The sequence below is a fragment of the Pimephales promelas genome, chromosome 18, assembly GCF_988280905.1.
Source record: "Pimephales promelas chromosome 18, fPimPro1.hap1.1, whole genome shotgun sequence".
Lineage (NCBI taxonomy): Eukaryota > Metazoa > Chordata > Actinopteri > Cypriniformes > Leuciscidae > Pimephales > Pimephales promelas.
In genome coordinates this window covers 21,043,572-21,057,998 of record NC_142786.1, presented here as the reverse complement: position 1 = coordinate 21,057,998, position 14,427 = coordinate 21,043,572, and the positions used below count along the sequence as shown (strand labels likewise).

The window sequence follows — 14,427 nt, the reverse complement described above, 5'->3', positions numbered from 1 at the left end:
TAATATTAAATGTATTATTACACATCTATTATTAAAAGTAAATACATCATTATTTTAGAGAATAGTTTAAAGGGATACTCCACTTTTTTTTGGAAATAGGCTCATTTTACCACTCCCCCAGAGTTACCGTTTTTGAATCCATTCAGCCGATTTTCTGATATTTAGAAGAATATCAGTAACCAGACAGTTTCTGGTCTCATTGACTTCCATAGTAAGAAAAAAATATACTATGGAAGTCAATGAGACCAGAAACTGTCTGGTTGGTTACTGATATTCTTCTAAATATCAGAAAATCGTCTGAATGGATTCGAAAACGGTAAAACCCAACTGTTTAACTCTGGGGGAGTGGTAAAATGAGCCTGGCTATTTCTAAAAAAGTGGAGTATCCCTTTAAGAGAATACTTATAATCTAACACATCTTTTAGCATATTGCTGCTCTGGCGCCCTCTGCTGAGTGAACAAGTATCATACAGCTTTTTATGTGCATATGTGCTTGTGATTCCTTCTTTAATCTGATTTGTGTATTTGTAAATGTTTGTTTTATATACCTTGCTATAGCTTGCTGTCTCCTCTCGTTTCTATCCATGTCTTTCTTTTTCTCCGTACTGTGTTCTTCAGAGCGCGCAGCAGGGCTGTGCTGCCGTTTGATTGGCAGCTGTAGGCGGGGCATGCCTAAACTTGCTGACCTGTCAGTGAAGACTAAGGACGTTTGGGAGATTCCCAGGGAGTCACTTCAGCTCATTAAGAAACTGGGCAATGGCCAGTTTGGTGAAGTGTGGATGGGTAGGAACCACAAAAAGCATGGGAACATGTTGCAGGAGGAAGGGAACAAACCTCGCACACCTTACTCACCCTGCCTGTGGTACAGTGCCTTGCAAAAATATTACATTTCTCAAAGGTACAATATGTAACTTTTTGGCCCTCTAGCTTTGTTTTTTTGGTTTGTTTTTGGTTTTGCTTCGGCTGTGCAGATGAATATGGTTATCCCACTGTTCATAAAACATTCACTACTAGACTTAAAGAGTAGTTCACTTTTAAAAAAACTTTTGCTGATAATTTACTCACCCCCATGTCATCCAAGATGTCCATGTCTTTCTTTCTTCAGTCGAAAAGAAATTAAGGTTTTTGATGAAAACATTCCAGGATTTTTCTCCATATAATGGACTTCAATGGAGTCCAAATGGTTCGAGGTCCAAATGAGACTTTCAGTGAAGGTACAAATGGCTTTAAATAAACCAAATGCTCGAAAAAAAGATTCGTTTATTTTGATGAACGAGTTCGAACCGGAGAGGGGGATGACATGGGGGTGAGTAAATTATCAGCAAAAGTTTTTTTTAAAGTGAACTAATCCTTTAAGAGATATAACCAGTTTAGGATCTCAAGCTGATTAACTGAAGACGTAACCATCTGTTCGATAAAATACTCGTGTTGAGTAATAAAAACACCATCTTTGTATTGTTTTTATGTACGCAATGTCCAGCGAAAACCATCCCGACATGTCTAAAAGATAAACACTTATAACAGGCGTTATAAAGCAACGTTTTAGAGGAAGGACTGATTATGTATTGACTTATTATTTATATTGTGTTAGATTTTAACATAAAAAGTTACAAGTTGTACCTTTTAAAGAGGTAGTTCAGCCAAAAATAAAAATTGTCGGAATTAACTCACAACCCTCGTGTTGAAACCAAACCTGAATGACTTTCTTTCTTCTGCCAAACTCAAAAGATACACGTCGGTAACCAAATAGTTTTAATTACCATTGACTTTTTTTGAATGAATATCAAAATATCTTCTTTCACGTTCTAATTGAAGAATGAAAGTCACATAAAAAAATTTGCAAGGAACTGTGTAGATGAAAGAGTAGATCTCAGGGAAGTAATGTAAGGCTGTGGTGTTTTTGTTCTCTCTCTCTGGTCTTTCTAACAATGCATGCCATCCTGTTTCCCTCCTCTTCCACCCCCCTCTTTCTCTCTTTCAACACTCCTAACAGGTAGTAATGATGGTTTATGTTGCTACTTGACCAAAGCCTGTCCAAATGCCACGCCCCAAACACTGGGTTTAGGGCGGGATGCCTGGGAGATCGCCCGGGAAACGCTGCAGCTCAACAGAAAGTTGGGTCAGGGTTGTTTTGGCGACGTCTGGATGGGTGAGACGGATACGACAGTGTCAATGTCCATGTCAGCGTTTGCTAAAGCTACAGCCAGCGTTCCCAAAGGATGCATCAGTCTTTGGCACTTTTTCTCCATGCACACTGTCTATTTCAATCCAGACCTTTGCATTGGCAAATGCAGTCATAATGACAAGAGAACATGGAAAGGTGTCATTCACAATGCTGAATATCCAAAATGCATAAAGCACAAATGCTGTTATTGACCCTGCTTTGCCAAGCATCAGTCTATGGTTCTGAATCGTCAGCTAATCCTCAAATGCACTACGTCAGCTAAACCCCAGTAGCATTTTTTAGCGCAGTGTCAATGTTCATTGTGACATTAAAAAATTAAATGCAACAGCACATTCGACATACATTGCATATAGAAAAATAAAAAATCAGCTCTTTTCCAGTAGTCTGCAGTAATCCCAGCTTCCTGTTGCTTTGGTGTGTGGCCGTATTCCCAGATGCCTCTACATCTGTTTCTCCCCACCCCTTCTCTCATCCCCTAAACATTGCCATGTTCAAACGCTTCTTCCGAATGTGTCTGACAACATTTCTATGTGTAGGCATGTGGAATGGCACAACTAAAGTTGCAGTGAAAACCCTGAAGCCAGGCACCATGTCTCCGGAGGCCTTCCTGGACGAGGCCCAGATCATGAAGAGGCTCCGGCATGATAAACTGGTACAGCTGTATGCGGTGGTGTCGGAGGAGCCCATCTACATCATCACAGAGTTCATGAGTCAAGGTACATACAGTCATGAGAACGTTGTTTGAGAGAGACAAAAGGTCAAAATGTTTAGGTAACACTTTACTTGAAGGGGTGTGCATAAGACTGGCATGACACCTTCATAACCATGACATATGTTATAAATATGAAGTAGGGTCTATGCATGTGTTATGACAACTGTCATTAAGTGTCTTTCGCTCAATAATGACATTTTGAATGCAAATATGACATTAAAGGGTACATATGATGCTTTTAAATCATTCCTTTTTACATATAAATCATGCATTTGCGGTCTATATAAAGCAAAACTGCAATGCTTAGGTCTGAATTCGTCATCATTATAGCTCCACAGGCCCCTTTTCTACCCCTTTTCTGACGTGCGTCTGTGAGGAACTCGTTTTGGAGCGGCCCCTTTAAATAAAAAGGAGATGTATCACACCCCACCCACTCTCCAGGTCGCTGAGTTCACACTCGGTTCAACTCCACCCCGTTCGGCCATTTTTGTAGTTTGATTAGAGATATACGATTATATAGCGTCAAATAACATTTTTAGTCACACATTAACAAAATGTCAACAACAGAAGACTTGTGACGAATGACGAACTTGCAGAACAACATCTTCATATGATTGAATTGCAATGGTATGTAACTGTATTGTGTTATAAGTGAAAGTCGTTTATTTCTCTTGGTAAAACAAGCACACTAACAACATAAATGACTACGGTCTAATCTTACCACTAAAAATCTGTATTGGTAATATGATGCGTTTAGAAAAGCATCAGAAAACACAGCAGCTACATGACTATTGATGAAACTCAAGAACAATAATACTGCAGACGTCTAATGTTACTTCAAAACAAAAACAAAGAAAGACAAAGGTACTGCTAAACCTTGGGGGAGCTCATTTTACAACTCCCCCAAAGTTAAACAGTTGAGTTTTACCGTTTTCAAATCCATTCAGATGATTTTCTGATATTTAGAAGAATATTAGTAACCAGACAGTTTCTGGTCTCATTGACTTCCATATGGAAAAAAGTGGAGTATCCCTTTAAGAAAGTATAGTACTTTATTTTTATTAACGATATTTACAGCTTATCGAAATTCTCTGTTCGTCGTCTCCAAAGATAGTAGGAATTGACCCCTCATTCAGTCGAAGTCGATCGACGAACCCTTCTTTACACTGGCGGAGGTTGTTGAAGTGGGAATCCTTGAAGTGCTTCAGGTCACTAACGTACATCCAACAACCGAACATTTTGACTTGTCGTCTCGTAACTTCTGTATCATTGAGCTTGGACTACAAAATCGGAGCGAGAAATAAAAATGGCGGATTGCTCGAAGTGTTGGGCAGGTAGTCAATGTCTTTATTTGTCAGTTCCGCTGCAAATACTGTGACGTAATTGTTCAAAATACGTCATAGAGAACAGAAAAATCTGAACAGGTTGAAAAATATGACCGAAACAGAATATAAAGATATAAACGAAGCACCTGAAGAGAATAATTTCATCTTTTCTGTACTTATAAACACTCCAAGTATACAACAAAATGCATTTAAGGGCTAAAAAGTGGATTTAGCATGATATGCCCCCTTTAAGATGTCTTCATGACATCTTGACATAAACTATAATATAATAACCTGTCCGTGTCTTTGTCATGACAACTTGACATTAAATTAAGTGTCATGTGGTTGGCTTTGACATTGGCTATCATGAAGCATTATAGCTGTCATGAATATGTGTCATGACAATGTCTTTTTTGTATTAGCGAATGACACTTAATGACAGTTGTCACAAACATGCATAAAACTACATATTGTCATGATTATGAATGTGTCATGTTAGTCTTATGCACACCCCTTCAAGTAAAGTGTTACCCATGTTTATATGCACTACCATCCAAAAGTTTGGGGTCGGCAAGGTTTGTTAATGTTTTTGAAAGAAGTCTCTTATGCTCTCCAAAGTTGCTTTTGTTTGATTAAAAAATACAGTAAAAACTGTTATATTCTCAAATATTTTTACAATTTAAAATAACTGGTTTCTATTGTAATATATTGTAAAATGCCATTTATTCCTGTGATCAAAGCTGAATTTTCAGCATCCTTAGACCAGTCTTCAGTGTCACATGATCCTTCAGAAATCATTATAATATGCAGATTTGCTGTTTAGGAAACATTTATTATCAGTGTTGAAAACAGTTAATAGTTTTTTGGAAAATGTTCCACAAATGTCTTAAATGTCACGATTTTAAGCATCCTTAAATTGACCCCTAACTTTTGTATAATAATATATGTTTTTATAGTATATAAATATTTTTAAAAATGATACACACACATAAACATTTTGTTTTATGCTTCTGTTTAGGAAGCTTGTTGGACTTTTTGAAAGATGGAGATGGCAGAAATTTAAAATTGCCTCAACTTGTGGACATGGCAGCCCAGGTAAAGCTTCTTATTAGTACACAAATATATATCAAACATTCATTATCAATTACTGGGACAGTCATCCTGAAGCAACTTGGTGTTAAATGGTTCAAGTTGGAACCAAGAAGCTGGTGTTCGGTCTAGTGAATAAAAAGAAACCATTGATTCTTGAATGAATCACTTTATTGAATCTAAAAAATTGCAGCTTTACCAGAATTGCTCTTTGCATTTCCCATTTCTATTTATGGTAACGTATCAAGCCATAATGGATCTTCAGATCCTGGATCAGTTAACTATTAGCATGAATACATAAGACACCCAGATATCTCAGTCGTTCTGTACAGAGTCAATCACCCTTGAGCCTTTTGAAAAACAAATGTCAAGCATTTTTCTTTGTATTTTTGAGAGCATGTCGAGAATGTGTCCATGCTTGGCAGGCTTGATTAAAATGAACATGTGCGAATGCTCTGTTAGTTTGGTTCATCTGAATAATTGTGAACGCTGTCATCCAGACCCTGGTGACATCAAACAAGTGGAACGAGATGCTGAAAAGATGAGTTTCGGTCCGCTTCCAAACAAACTGGTGCAGTTCGAATGAACATGAATGCAACAAAGACATGCAAATGATGCAAGATGTGACCCTTAAAAGGACAGATTGCTCAAGCATATCTGTTTTTTCTTGTCATTGTCGCGATGTTGCCCATCATAGTTTGTCTCATCGCAGCAGATCTTCGTTCATGTGTGTGACGGAGGGATTCCTGACGCTGTTTTGACTCCTTTACACATTTTATAAGCTCTACAGGAGTTCTCAGCTGATCAAAATAGCATCATATGTAGCTACACACATACATTGAGCGCATTTATCCCAGAACACAGCGTTGTTTTGCTTGTTCAGTAAGTTCCATCTCGAAATATACATGATCAAAGACGACCAATCAGGTTGTGAACATTTCCTTATGCCTTTAGGTTCGGCATCTTTAGCTTCGGTGTTAAAATGCCAATGTGGACGCTAAGCCAACCAGGACTAAATGTTTTTTTTAGGGTGGGTCTGTACAAAACTAACCGAACTACAAGTGTGAACACACCCTTGACATTTTATAAGCTCTTCACGAGTTGTCGGCTGGTAAAAACATCATACAGTATGTACGCATTCAGCCTGGTGGCCAGCATTGTTTAGGATGTTTATAAGTTCGGTCGCAAAATATATGTCATAAAGGCCTTTTTTTCCTGTCTTTAGGTTGTGTGTTTAAAATGACAGTGTGAATGCTAAGCAAACCAGGACTAAATGTATCACTTGCTTTTTTGGTCTGGACTAAAAGAAGCAAGAGAACCGAAACTACAAGTGTGAACACACCCTAAAACTAATAGCAATCTCACTTCTTATGTATTGTGATGAAAGCGCTTTCTTTCTTCTAGATCGCTGGGGGCATGGCGTATATTGAGCGGATGAACTACATCCACAGAGACCTGAGAGCTGCCAATATCCTGGTTGGAGAGGGTCTGGTCTGTAAGATTGCAGATTTTGGACTGGCTAGACTCATTGAGGACAATGAGTACACAGCTAGACAAGGTCACTGACAATCTATGACCTAAACTTGATCTTGAGTTTCATCCTTTATGTGATACTATCAAATGTTATTTATCTCTTCTTTGCCCTTCACTCTATATCATTCCTGCCCATTTTGTTCTTTTTTATTTTTTAAGCTTTTATTAATTATAACATTTCCTTGCATTTGGATGAGTCCTGGAATCTTAGTCAAGCCATTCAACAATAGGGTATATTGGCTAAAAAATAAAAAAATAAATATATATATATATATATATAACATTTTGTTCTAATACTCATTTTACTTGAGTGCAATTTTCAGCTTTAATTTCTCAATTTTGGGCTGCTGCCTCTCTGTACATTTAATCATTATTAAATGTGTGCTGAATTGATCGTCTCAATCCTCATATTATAGGAGCAAAGTTTCCAATAAAGTGGACCGCCCCAGAGGCTGCTCTGTATGGGAAATTTACCATCAAATCAGATGTGTGGTCTTTTGGCATCTTGTTGACGGAGCTCATCACCAAGGGCCGAGTGCCTTACCCAGGTGCGTTTGTAAAAACCAAAGAAGAATCACACTGATAGACCAAAGAAAATGAAGGCTTAAAGGGGTAGTTCACCTAAAAAATGTAGGTGAACCAGAGGTGAACTCACCATCAAGTTTTTCATGGTTCATGAAATGATGTAAAAGCACCATAAATGTATCATAAAGTGTTCCATGTAACTCATGCGTTATATATCAAGTCTCCTGAAGCAGGGTTATTATCGTTAACTAAAACTAAACCAAAAACAATAATTAAAAAAATGAATTATTTGAAATAAATGTTAACTAAAATAAAATATTAAAATATATATATTTTGTTTTAGCAAGTTGCCAAACATTTCTCATTTCCATTTAGTTTGTTGCCGATTATCTTTATTTTAGGGCTGTGAAACGATTAATCGTGATTAATCGTATCCAAAATAAAAGTTTGTTTTTACATGTGTATAAAGTAGGGCTGTCAAACAATTAATCACGATTAATCGCATCTAAAATAAAAGTTTGTGTTTATATAATGTGTGTGTAGTGTGTATTATATAATACACACTACACACACATATAATATATGTGTGTGTAGTGTGTATAATTATTTTGTATATATAAATACACACACATGCATGTATATATTTAAGAAAAAATATTATTGATGCATAAAATATTTATATATAATATAAATTATACTGTATATAAATCTATATACACTATATACATGAAAATATTCCTTAAATATATACATGAATTTGTGTGTATTTATATATACAAAATAATTATACACACCACACACACATATATTATGTAAACACTAACTTTTATTTTGGATGCGATTAATTGTATGCTATTAACCTGGTTAACCTGTTTGTTTTTGTTTTTGTTTTTTGTTAAAAAGATTACAAGAACTGAAAGTCATATAAAGTCAATAAAAAATAAATAAAATAATTAGTTTGGCCTTCTTGGTTGATAGCCAACATTTTCTGATGGTTAAGCACATGCTTCCACTGAAAAATAGGAAAAATATATTTATGAATATTTTGTATCCTACTGTTAAAACGTGTTTGTTTTTGAAAGAAGTGTCTTATATTTGATATCTTTGAAATGTATTTAAAAATGTAATTTTGATTTTTCAGCATCATTACTCCAGTCTTCAGTGTCACATGATCCTTCAGAAATAACTCTAAAATGCTGATGAATTCAGAACTACAAACACAAAAATTGTTAAAAACATGGCAGATGTGCACAACCAACGGTTAAGTAGAGATTTAGATTAGAAGGGTTTGATTGATTAATAATAAATAGTTAACCTGATAAAAATATTTATGTAATGTAATTTTTGGGATTTGTAACTTTTTTTATAAAGTTCCATTTGGCCGTTAACGTTAAATGCATCACTATGCAAAAATAAAGGTTCGCCACATGAAAGACCCACAGCTGGCAGATCAACATGCCCTTCTTTTCTCTCCTATATGGTAGGAAATTAAATTAAATGAGATGTGGAGGATGTTAACTGTGACAAGATGATTGACAGGCCAGTTTACGGTGAAAGGATGCATGTAACTATCCCTCAGCGCAATTTTATGATGCGACAGTATATCCCAAAGCATGTACTACACACTCAATAGTATGTACTTTTTAGGCGTGTAGTGGGAAGCAGCAAGTTACTCTTATAATAAAAATCATACTTGTCTCGTAGGATATATATAATTCTCTTTTTCTGTTTGTATGTATTTGTGCAGGGATGAACAACAGAGAGGTGCTGGAGCAGGTGGAGCGTGGGTATCGCATGCCGAGTCCGCAGGGCTGCCCGGCTTCACTGCACGAGCTGATGGTGCAGTGCTGGAGGAAGGACCCGGACGAGAGACACACCTTTGAGTACCTGCAGGGCTTCCTGGAGGACTACTTTACTGCTACTGAACCCCAATACCAGCCTGGAGAGAACCTGTGATAGCATTAGCTCAATATATCCTTCAGGAAAGATGCGATCGCCTTTCTAACTTTCTATCACAATACCTCCAAAAACTGCTGCACTGATGCACGGCACCTCAATCACAGGCTCTGGACATGCAATCTCTCATCTTGTGGTGTAGCGTGAGAGCTTCAAACTAAAAATGCCTTCCAAGATCTCAAACCGCAAGATGGGTCACTTTTTTTGAAGTAATAATGGGCAATGCTAATGTCGGGTCTTCTTTAACTTTAACCCCTGGTTTCACAGACAAGGCTTAAGCCTAGACTAAAATACACGTTTGAGGAGTTTTAACTGAAAGAATGTCTTAAAACGTGTCAGTTCCATTGTGTTTTGTCTCAAAGACGCACACCAGTAATGTTTTCTTCCGAGGCACATTTATAAAAGCTACTTTAATTTAACTAAGGCTTTATCCTGGCTTAATCTAAACCCTGTCTGTGAAACCAGGCCTATAAATATGATGGCACATATTAATACAGCTTATTGCATATCTTTGATTAGGCAATAGCAATCATATTTAATCATATTAATACCTACCCGTTTCATTATATCCACCGCTGTATTTGAATGCCTTGTCTCTTATAGACTATTTCTAATGAGTTATTCTGGCCAACTGAGGATTTTGCTCTGATATAAAACAGGAAATCTCTACTGGACATTCGGCAGTAATCCGGATAATTGAGATTTTTCACACAGCTATCTAGTCGGAGGTGTGTTTTCACAGAGAAAGCTCTTCCAGCTCCTGAAAGAGCATTTTTGAATGTAACAATTTTTTTGTCTCCCAAAAAAAAAAAAAAAAAAAACTCAATGCAAATGTCTTGATATGAAGTAGTCAAAAATGAAATCTTGAAATTACAGAGGTGATTGTGTGTCCATCTCAAAACTATTTGAAATGCTCTTGCTTTTGTTTCTCTGGGCTGTGTTCATTTATCCAGTCATGTTATTGCTTTATAATAATCATTTTTGTTTAATTTTGAAGTCTAACAGTCTTGTATTATCTTATTAGACAGCAGTTCTGTTGTTTCTAGTGAGTTTAAAGACGCAGTATTGACGTCAGCATTGAAAAAGACTTTCTTCAGAGCTGTCCTTTAAAATGAGAAGAAAAACTACTGTTTTTATTGTTTTGTTTCCTGCATTTTACACTGTATTTTCCATCTAATCGCTGCGATTTAGTCTATAATTTAAGTGGATATCAAACCTGTGGCTTTATTCGGGGTCAGTGATATTCTTGAAGTGAAGGATGTGTATTACAGTTATGTGATGTTCGTGCCATTTTATTATACTGAGCTTACTGAACTGAACCCATGTGTCTAACATGCTTCTTTTACTTGACGTTGTCCACACTCACACACTTTTGCAGGATGCTTTCACATTACAGCTGCACTTTTGATCAGTGAAAGATCTTGATCCAAACACCCACGCTATCTTATTCCTGAACGACGAGGATTCGGCTGTCTAGAGCAGTTATCGTTCATATGTATGAAACAATAATTCAAATGATCACATAAGTACTGGAATAAAAGCTTTTTTAGTCCGGATAAACACTGATATCTACAGTAGCAATCTTGTTACACCAGTTGGTGGCGACAAATGACTGTGAAAGGATTTGTCACGATCATTTATTCAAGTGATTCATTTAAAGGGGTGATGAACTGAGAAATCAATTTTTCCTTGAGCTTTTGACATCTAAGAGGTCATATAAGCATATCCAGTAAGTTTCAGAACTAAAAACGTCCTTGTTAGTCCAATAAAAGCGTTTATTGACAACAGGTTCAGCAAACGTTTTTCAAAGTGGGGAACTATGACGTCAAAGAGGATAAAACACCACCCCCGCAGAAGAAGATTAACACCTACTTCAACACGACCGGTTTAGCCCCGCCCGCCGATTCGCGCATTACACGCATATAGCTAAATAACATAGATGCCTACCTCATGATGACAAACCAGTTTGAGCAACCGAGCAATACAAAATATTGTGCAGTGCCTGGTTGTGGAAGAAGATAGACGCTGCACATGCTTCCTCTGGATTCCAATAGGACTGCATGGATAAACTTTATTTTTAATGACGTTCCAGCTGATGAGGTAAAACGTTGTCGCTTCATTTCACTGAGGATTGTTTTGTAAACAAGACTGGATTTGCAGACCGATCAAGATTAAAGAACAGTGCTGTGCCGTCTATATTGGATCCGACAGGAATGGTGCAATACACGGACTCTGGGTCGAACATGTAGGCTATGGGCGAATCATTCCTGTTGCCATTTTACAACATTGGACGTTTTCAAAACACAGACGGGTGAGTCGAAACTCATTATAGTATGTAAAAACTGTTATCCACTCACAGCAGTGGGCGTTTACTTCCAAGTCTTCAGTCCGCGACGCCCAAACCGAGCGTTTTTCAGCTAGGCTCAAAACTAGGGTATAAAATAGCCTATTACTTATTTATTTTGATGTTTTTAAGTGCAAAAATCAAGCGAACATCAAAAATTGACCTCAGACAACAATATAATACAATTTTAAAAAGACAGGTCTTGACCCCTTTAAAATGCTGATTCATAGGCTGTCTGAAATCACATAGGCAACTCATGTCTTGAGTAGGTACTTATTCTGAATAAGTAATTACTTCTCGACTGCTAAAAATGTGTAGTATGAATGTAATCCTGTGTAATCCCAGGCATAGACCGTAAAAGAAAGTAATCAGGTGTTGTGCCGAATTTCGACCCCCGCCAAATTATTACCCCCCTAGTATTGGTAGGTTTAGGATTAGTTGTGGGGGAGGGGTTAAGATTAGGGGCGGGGTTGGGATTAGGCAATCAGGTACTGACTTCAACGAGGGGGGTAATAATTTGGCAGGGGGTCGAAATTAGGCACAACACCGGACGTGCTACATTCGCCATGTAGTTACTGTCATGTGACCCACGGAGTCAGTTGTGTCGCTTCACTGTCCTTCACAAATCTTCTCCCATGGCCTAAAGGGATAGTAAAATGTTCATCGTATGCACACTTCAGAATCTCACCGGAAGTAGTAGGTCATCCAGGTACATTTTGCCGACTCTTTTGAGTACTGTGAATTCGGACATACTTCACGGTTTTCGCCTTTATATAGTAGTATGTGATTTCGGACGCAGTCATAGTGTTTTCAATGGCATCCACTGTAAAAAGCTGTATAAATCTACTACTTAAACAGGTGATTCTCAGTTGATCAGGAGTGGTGCAGCGAGAGAAACACGCTCGATTGCTCACACAGCTGCATTTTATGCTCTCCTCTCTGCTGTCCACAAGATGGCAGAAGAAGCATAATGTGAATACTGGGATGTGTGCAGGGTTTTAGTATGCTGTGTTGGTTTATTAATTATCCTGCTGGGGTTTGTAGTCATGATGGTACATTCTGTACCTGCACTGAGCTGGCACTTTGTTCTTGCTGCAGATTTGATTTTCACATTTATAAATTAAACAGTTGCTGCATCTTTTTGCTGCTGCGGGGTAGAGAGAGCTATTCTGCAGGCCTGGGGATGTGTGTGTGTGTGTGTGTGTGGATGATTAATTTCAAGCACGTTTTGGCATTTGTCCCTGTTTATAAAAATCCGATATAACAAGAAAAAAATGTAGGTGGAGGAGCTTCAGATAATTCAGATTAATGTAGGTTGACTTTCTTTTGGGCAGAATTTGTTATTGCAATCTGGTTTTAGATTTCAGACTGTTTTTTTTTCTAGCTATCAAGTAAACACTTTAATTTTCTCATTTTTGTGAGGAATTTTATTTACCCATTTTATGAAGAGGTAGAAAAATTTGCTTAAAAAACAGGCCTAATATAAAACTAATTTTCCCTGTATGTCCAAATATTGTGGATGAGCCAGTAATGCTATAATCAGAACAACAAAGTAGGACCAACACAACTGCATCAATGCAATCAAATAAACAGTTACACAGTGCGATGTTACCGCAGCCGGCATATAATAATAGCCCAATAATATAGCTATACATTTCTTTTAAACTGTGAAGGGAATGTTGGAAGAGCTTGGACAAAAATTAGAGGAAAATTCAATTACATGAGGGCGGAGCAGAGAAACAGTTGGACTGTGATCTTTGACAGTCTAATAGATTCAGCCAATATATTATTCACAGCTCTAAGACCTTATATATTGTGTTCACTGTTCAGTCTTTATAGAACATCATTAAAGAGATAGTTCACCACAAAACGAATCACCTCAAGTTGTCCCACACCTGTACTTACTTTCTTCCCTGGAACACAAAAGAAGTCGTTGGGTATTATGTTAGTGATGGACAGCCTCAGTCATTGTTCACTTTCATTGTACCTGAATGAGTCTGTCATTTTGACTTCTCCGTCGGCGTTCCATGGAAGAAAGAAAGCCATACAGGTCTGAAACAACACGAGGCTGATGTGATTCATTTGTGGGTGAACTATATTCTTTTAAGACTTCCTTAGTTTTTAACCATATATTCACATCATACTAAAAATGATAACCTTCCAGAGTGAGTGAGTGAATAAATGAATTTGCAATTTCTTAAAGGGATAGTTCACCCAAACATACAATTATGTCACCATTTACAAACAGGAACATGAACAAATGTTTAGCCCTGCCCATCTATACAATTGGTAACCAAATTTTCTTTTTATCAAAATATCTTCTTTTAGGTTTTTGGTACGACATGAATTATAATTTTCATTTTAGGTGAACTGTCTACTATTAAGCTGCTTTGACCTCACAGTGTTAAGTTAATGTCACTGTCACCTCTCATTTGGGGGGAATATGTTCTGTGTAAGATGAAATGTGCATATGGATCTCAAAAGTGCTTTTGTGTCACGTAGGCAGATCTAATTGCATTTCTTCAGAGCCCCGTTGCACTGTCTGAGTGTTATTTGATGCAACACAGACAGAGAAAGAGAGAGCGAGTGAGAGAGAGAGAAGAATGAAGTCACGTCGAGCAGAACTTCAGTACCCAGAGTCCTCCAGAGGAGGAGAAAAAAACCTAGACACAAGAATCTACGGAGGCCCGGATGCCCCCATCGACAAGGCACGTCTACAGCCCTCTCTGACTAGATTCCTCGGAGTTGGTTTGCAGAG

The 14,427-nt window shown here is 37.5% G+C and overlaps 1 protein-coding gene across 11 annotated transcripts in view; it reads left to right on the top strand.

Moving 5' to 3' along the window:
- The window catches only part of yrk (Yes-related kinase), a 28,790-nt gene extending 18,673 nt beyond the window's left edge, over positions 1-10,117 (top strand). For 7 of the 11 annotated variants that reach the window (XM_039680532.2, XM_039680533.2, XM_039680537.2 and 4 more), the window contains exons 8-13: positions 619-783; positions 2,722-2,901; positions 5,241-5,317; positions 6,716-6,869; positions 7,261-7,392; positions 9,117-10,117. In XM_039680532.2, the coding sequence (XP_039536466.1) occupies positions 619-783; positions 2,722-2,901; positions 5,241-5,317; positions 6,716-6,869; positions 7,261-7,392; positions 9,117-9,325 (917 nt within the window). In that variant the 3' untranslated portion in view covers positions 9,326-10,117. Of the gene's footprint in view, positions 1-618; positions 784-1,993; positions 2,150-2,721; positions 2,902-5,240; positions 5,318-6,715; positions 6,870-7,260; positions 7,393-9,116 lie in introns of all 11 variants that reach the window. The other 4 variants (XM_039680539.2, XM_039680540.2, XM_089123058.1 and 1 more) reach the window with 3 other exon arrangements.
- Positions 10,118-14,427: the final 4,310 nt, after the last annotated feature.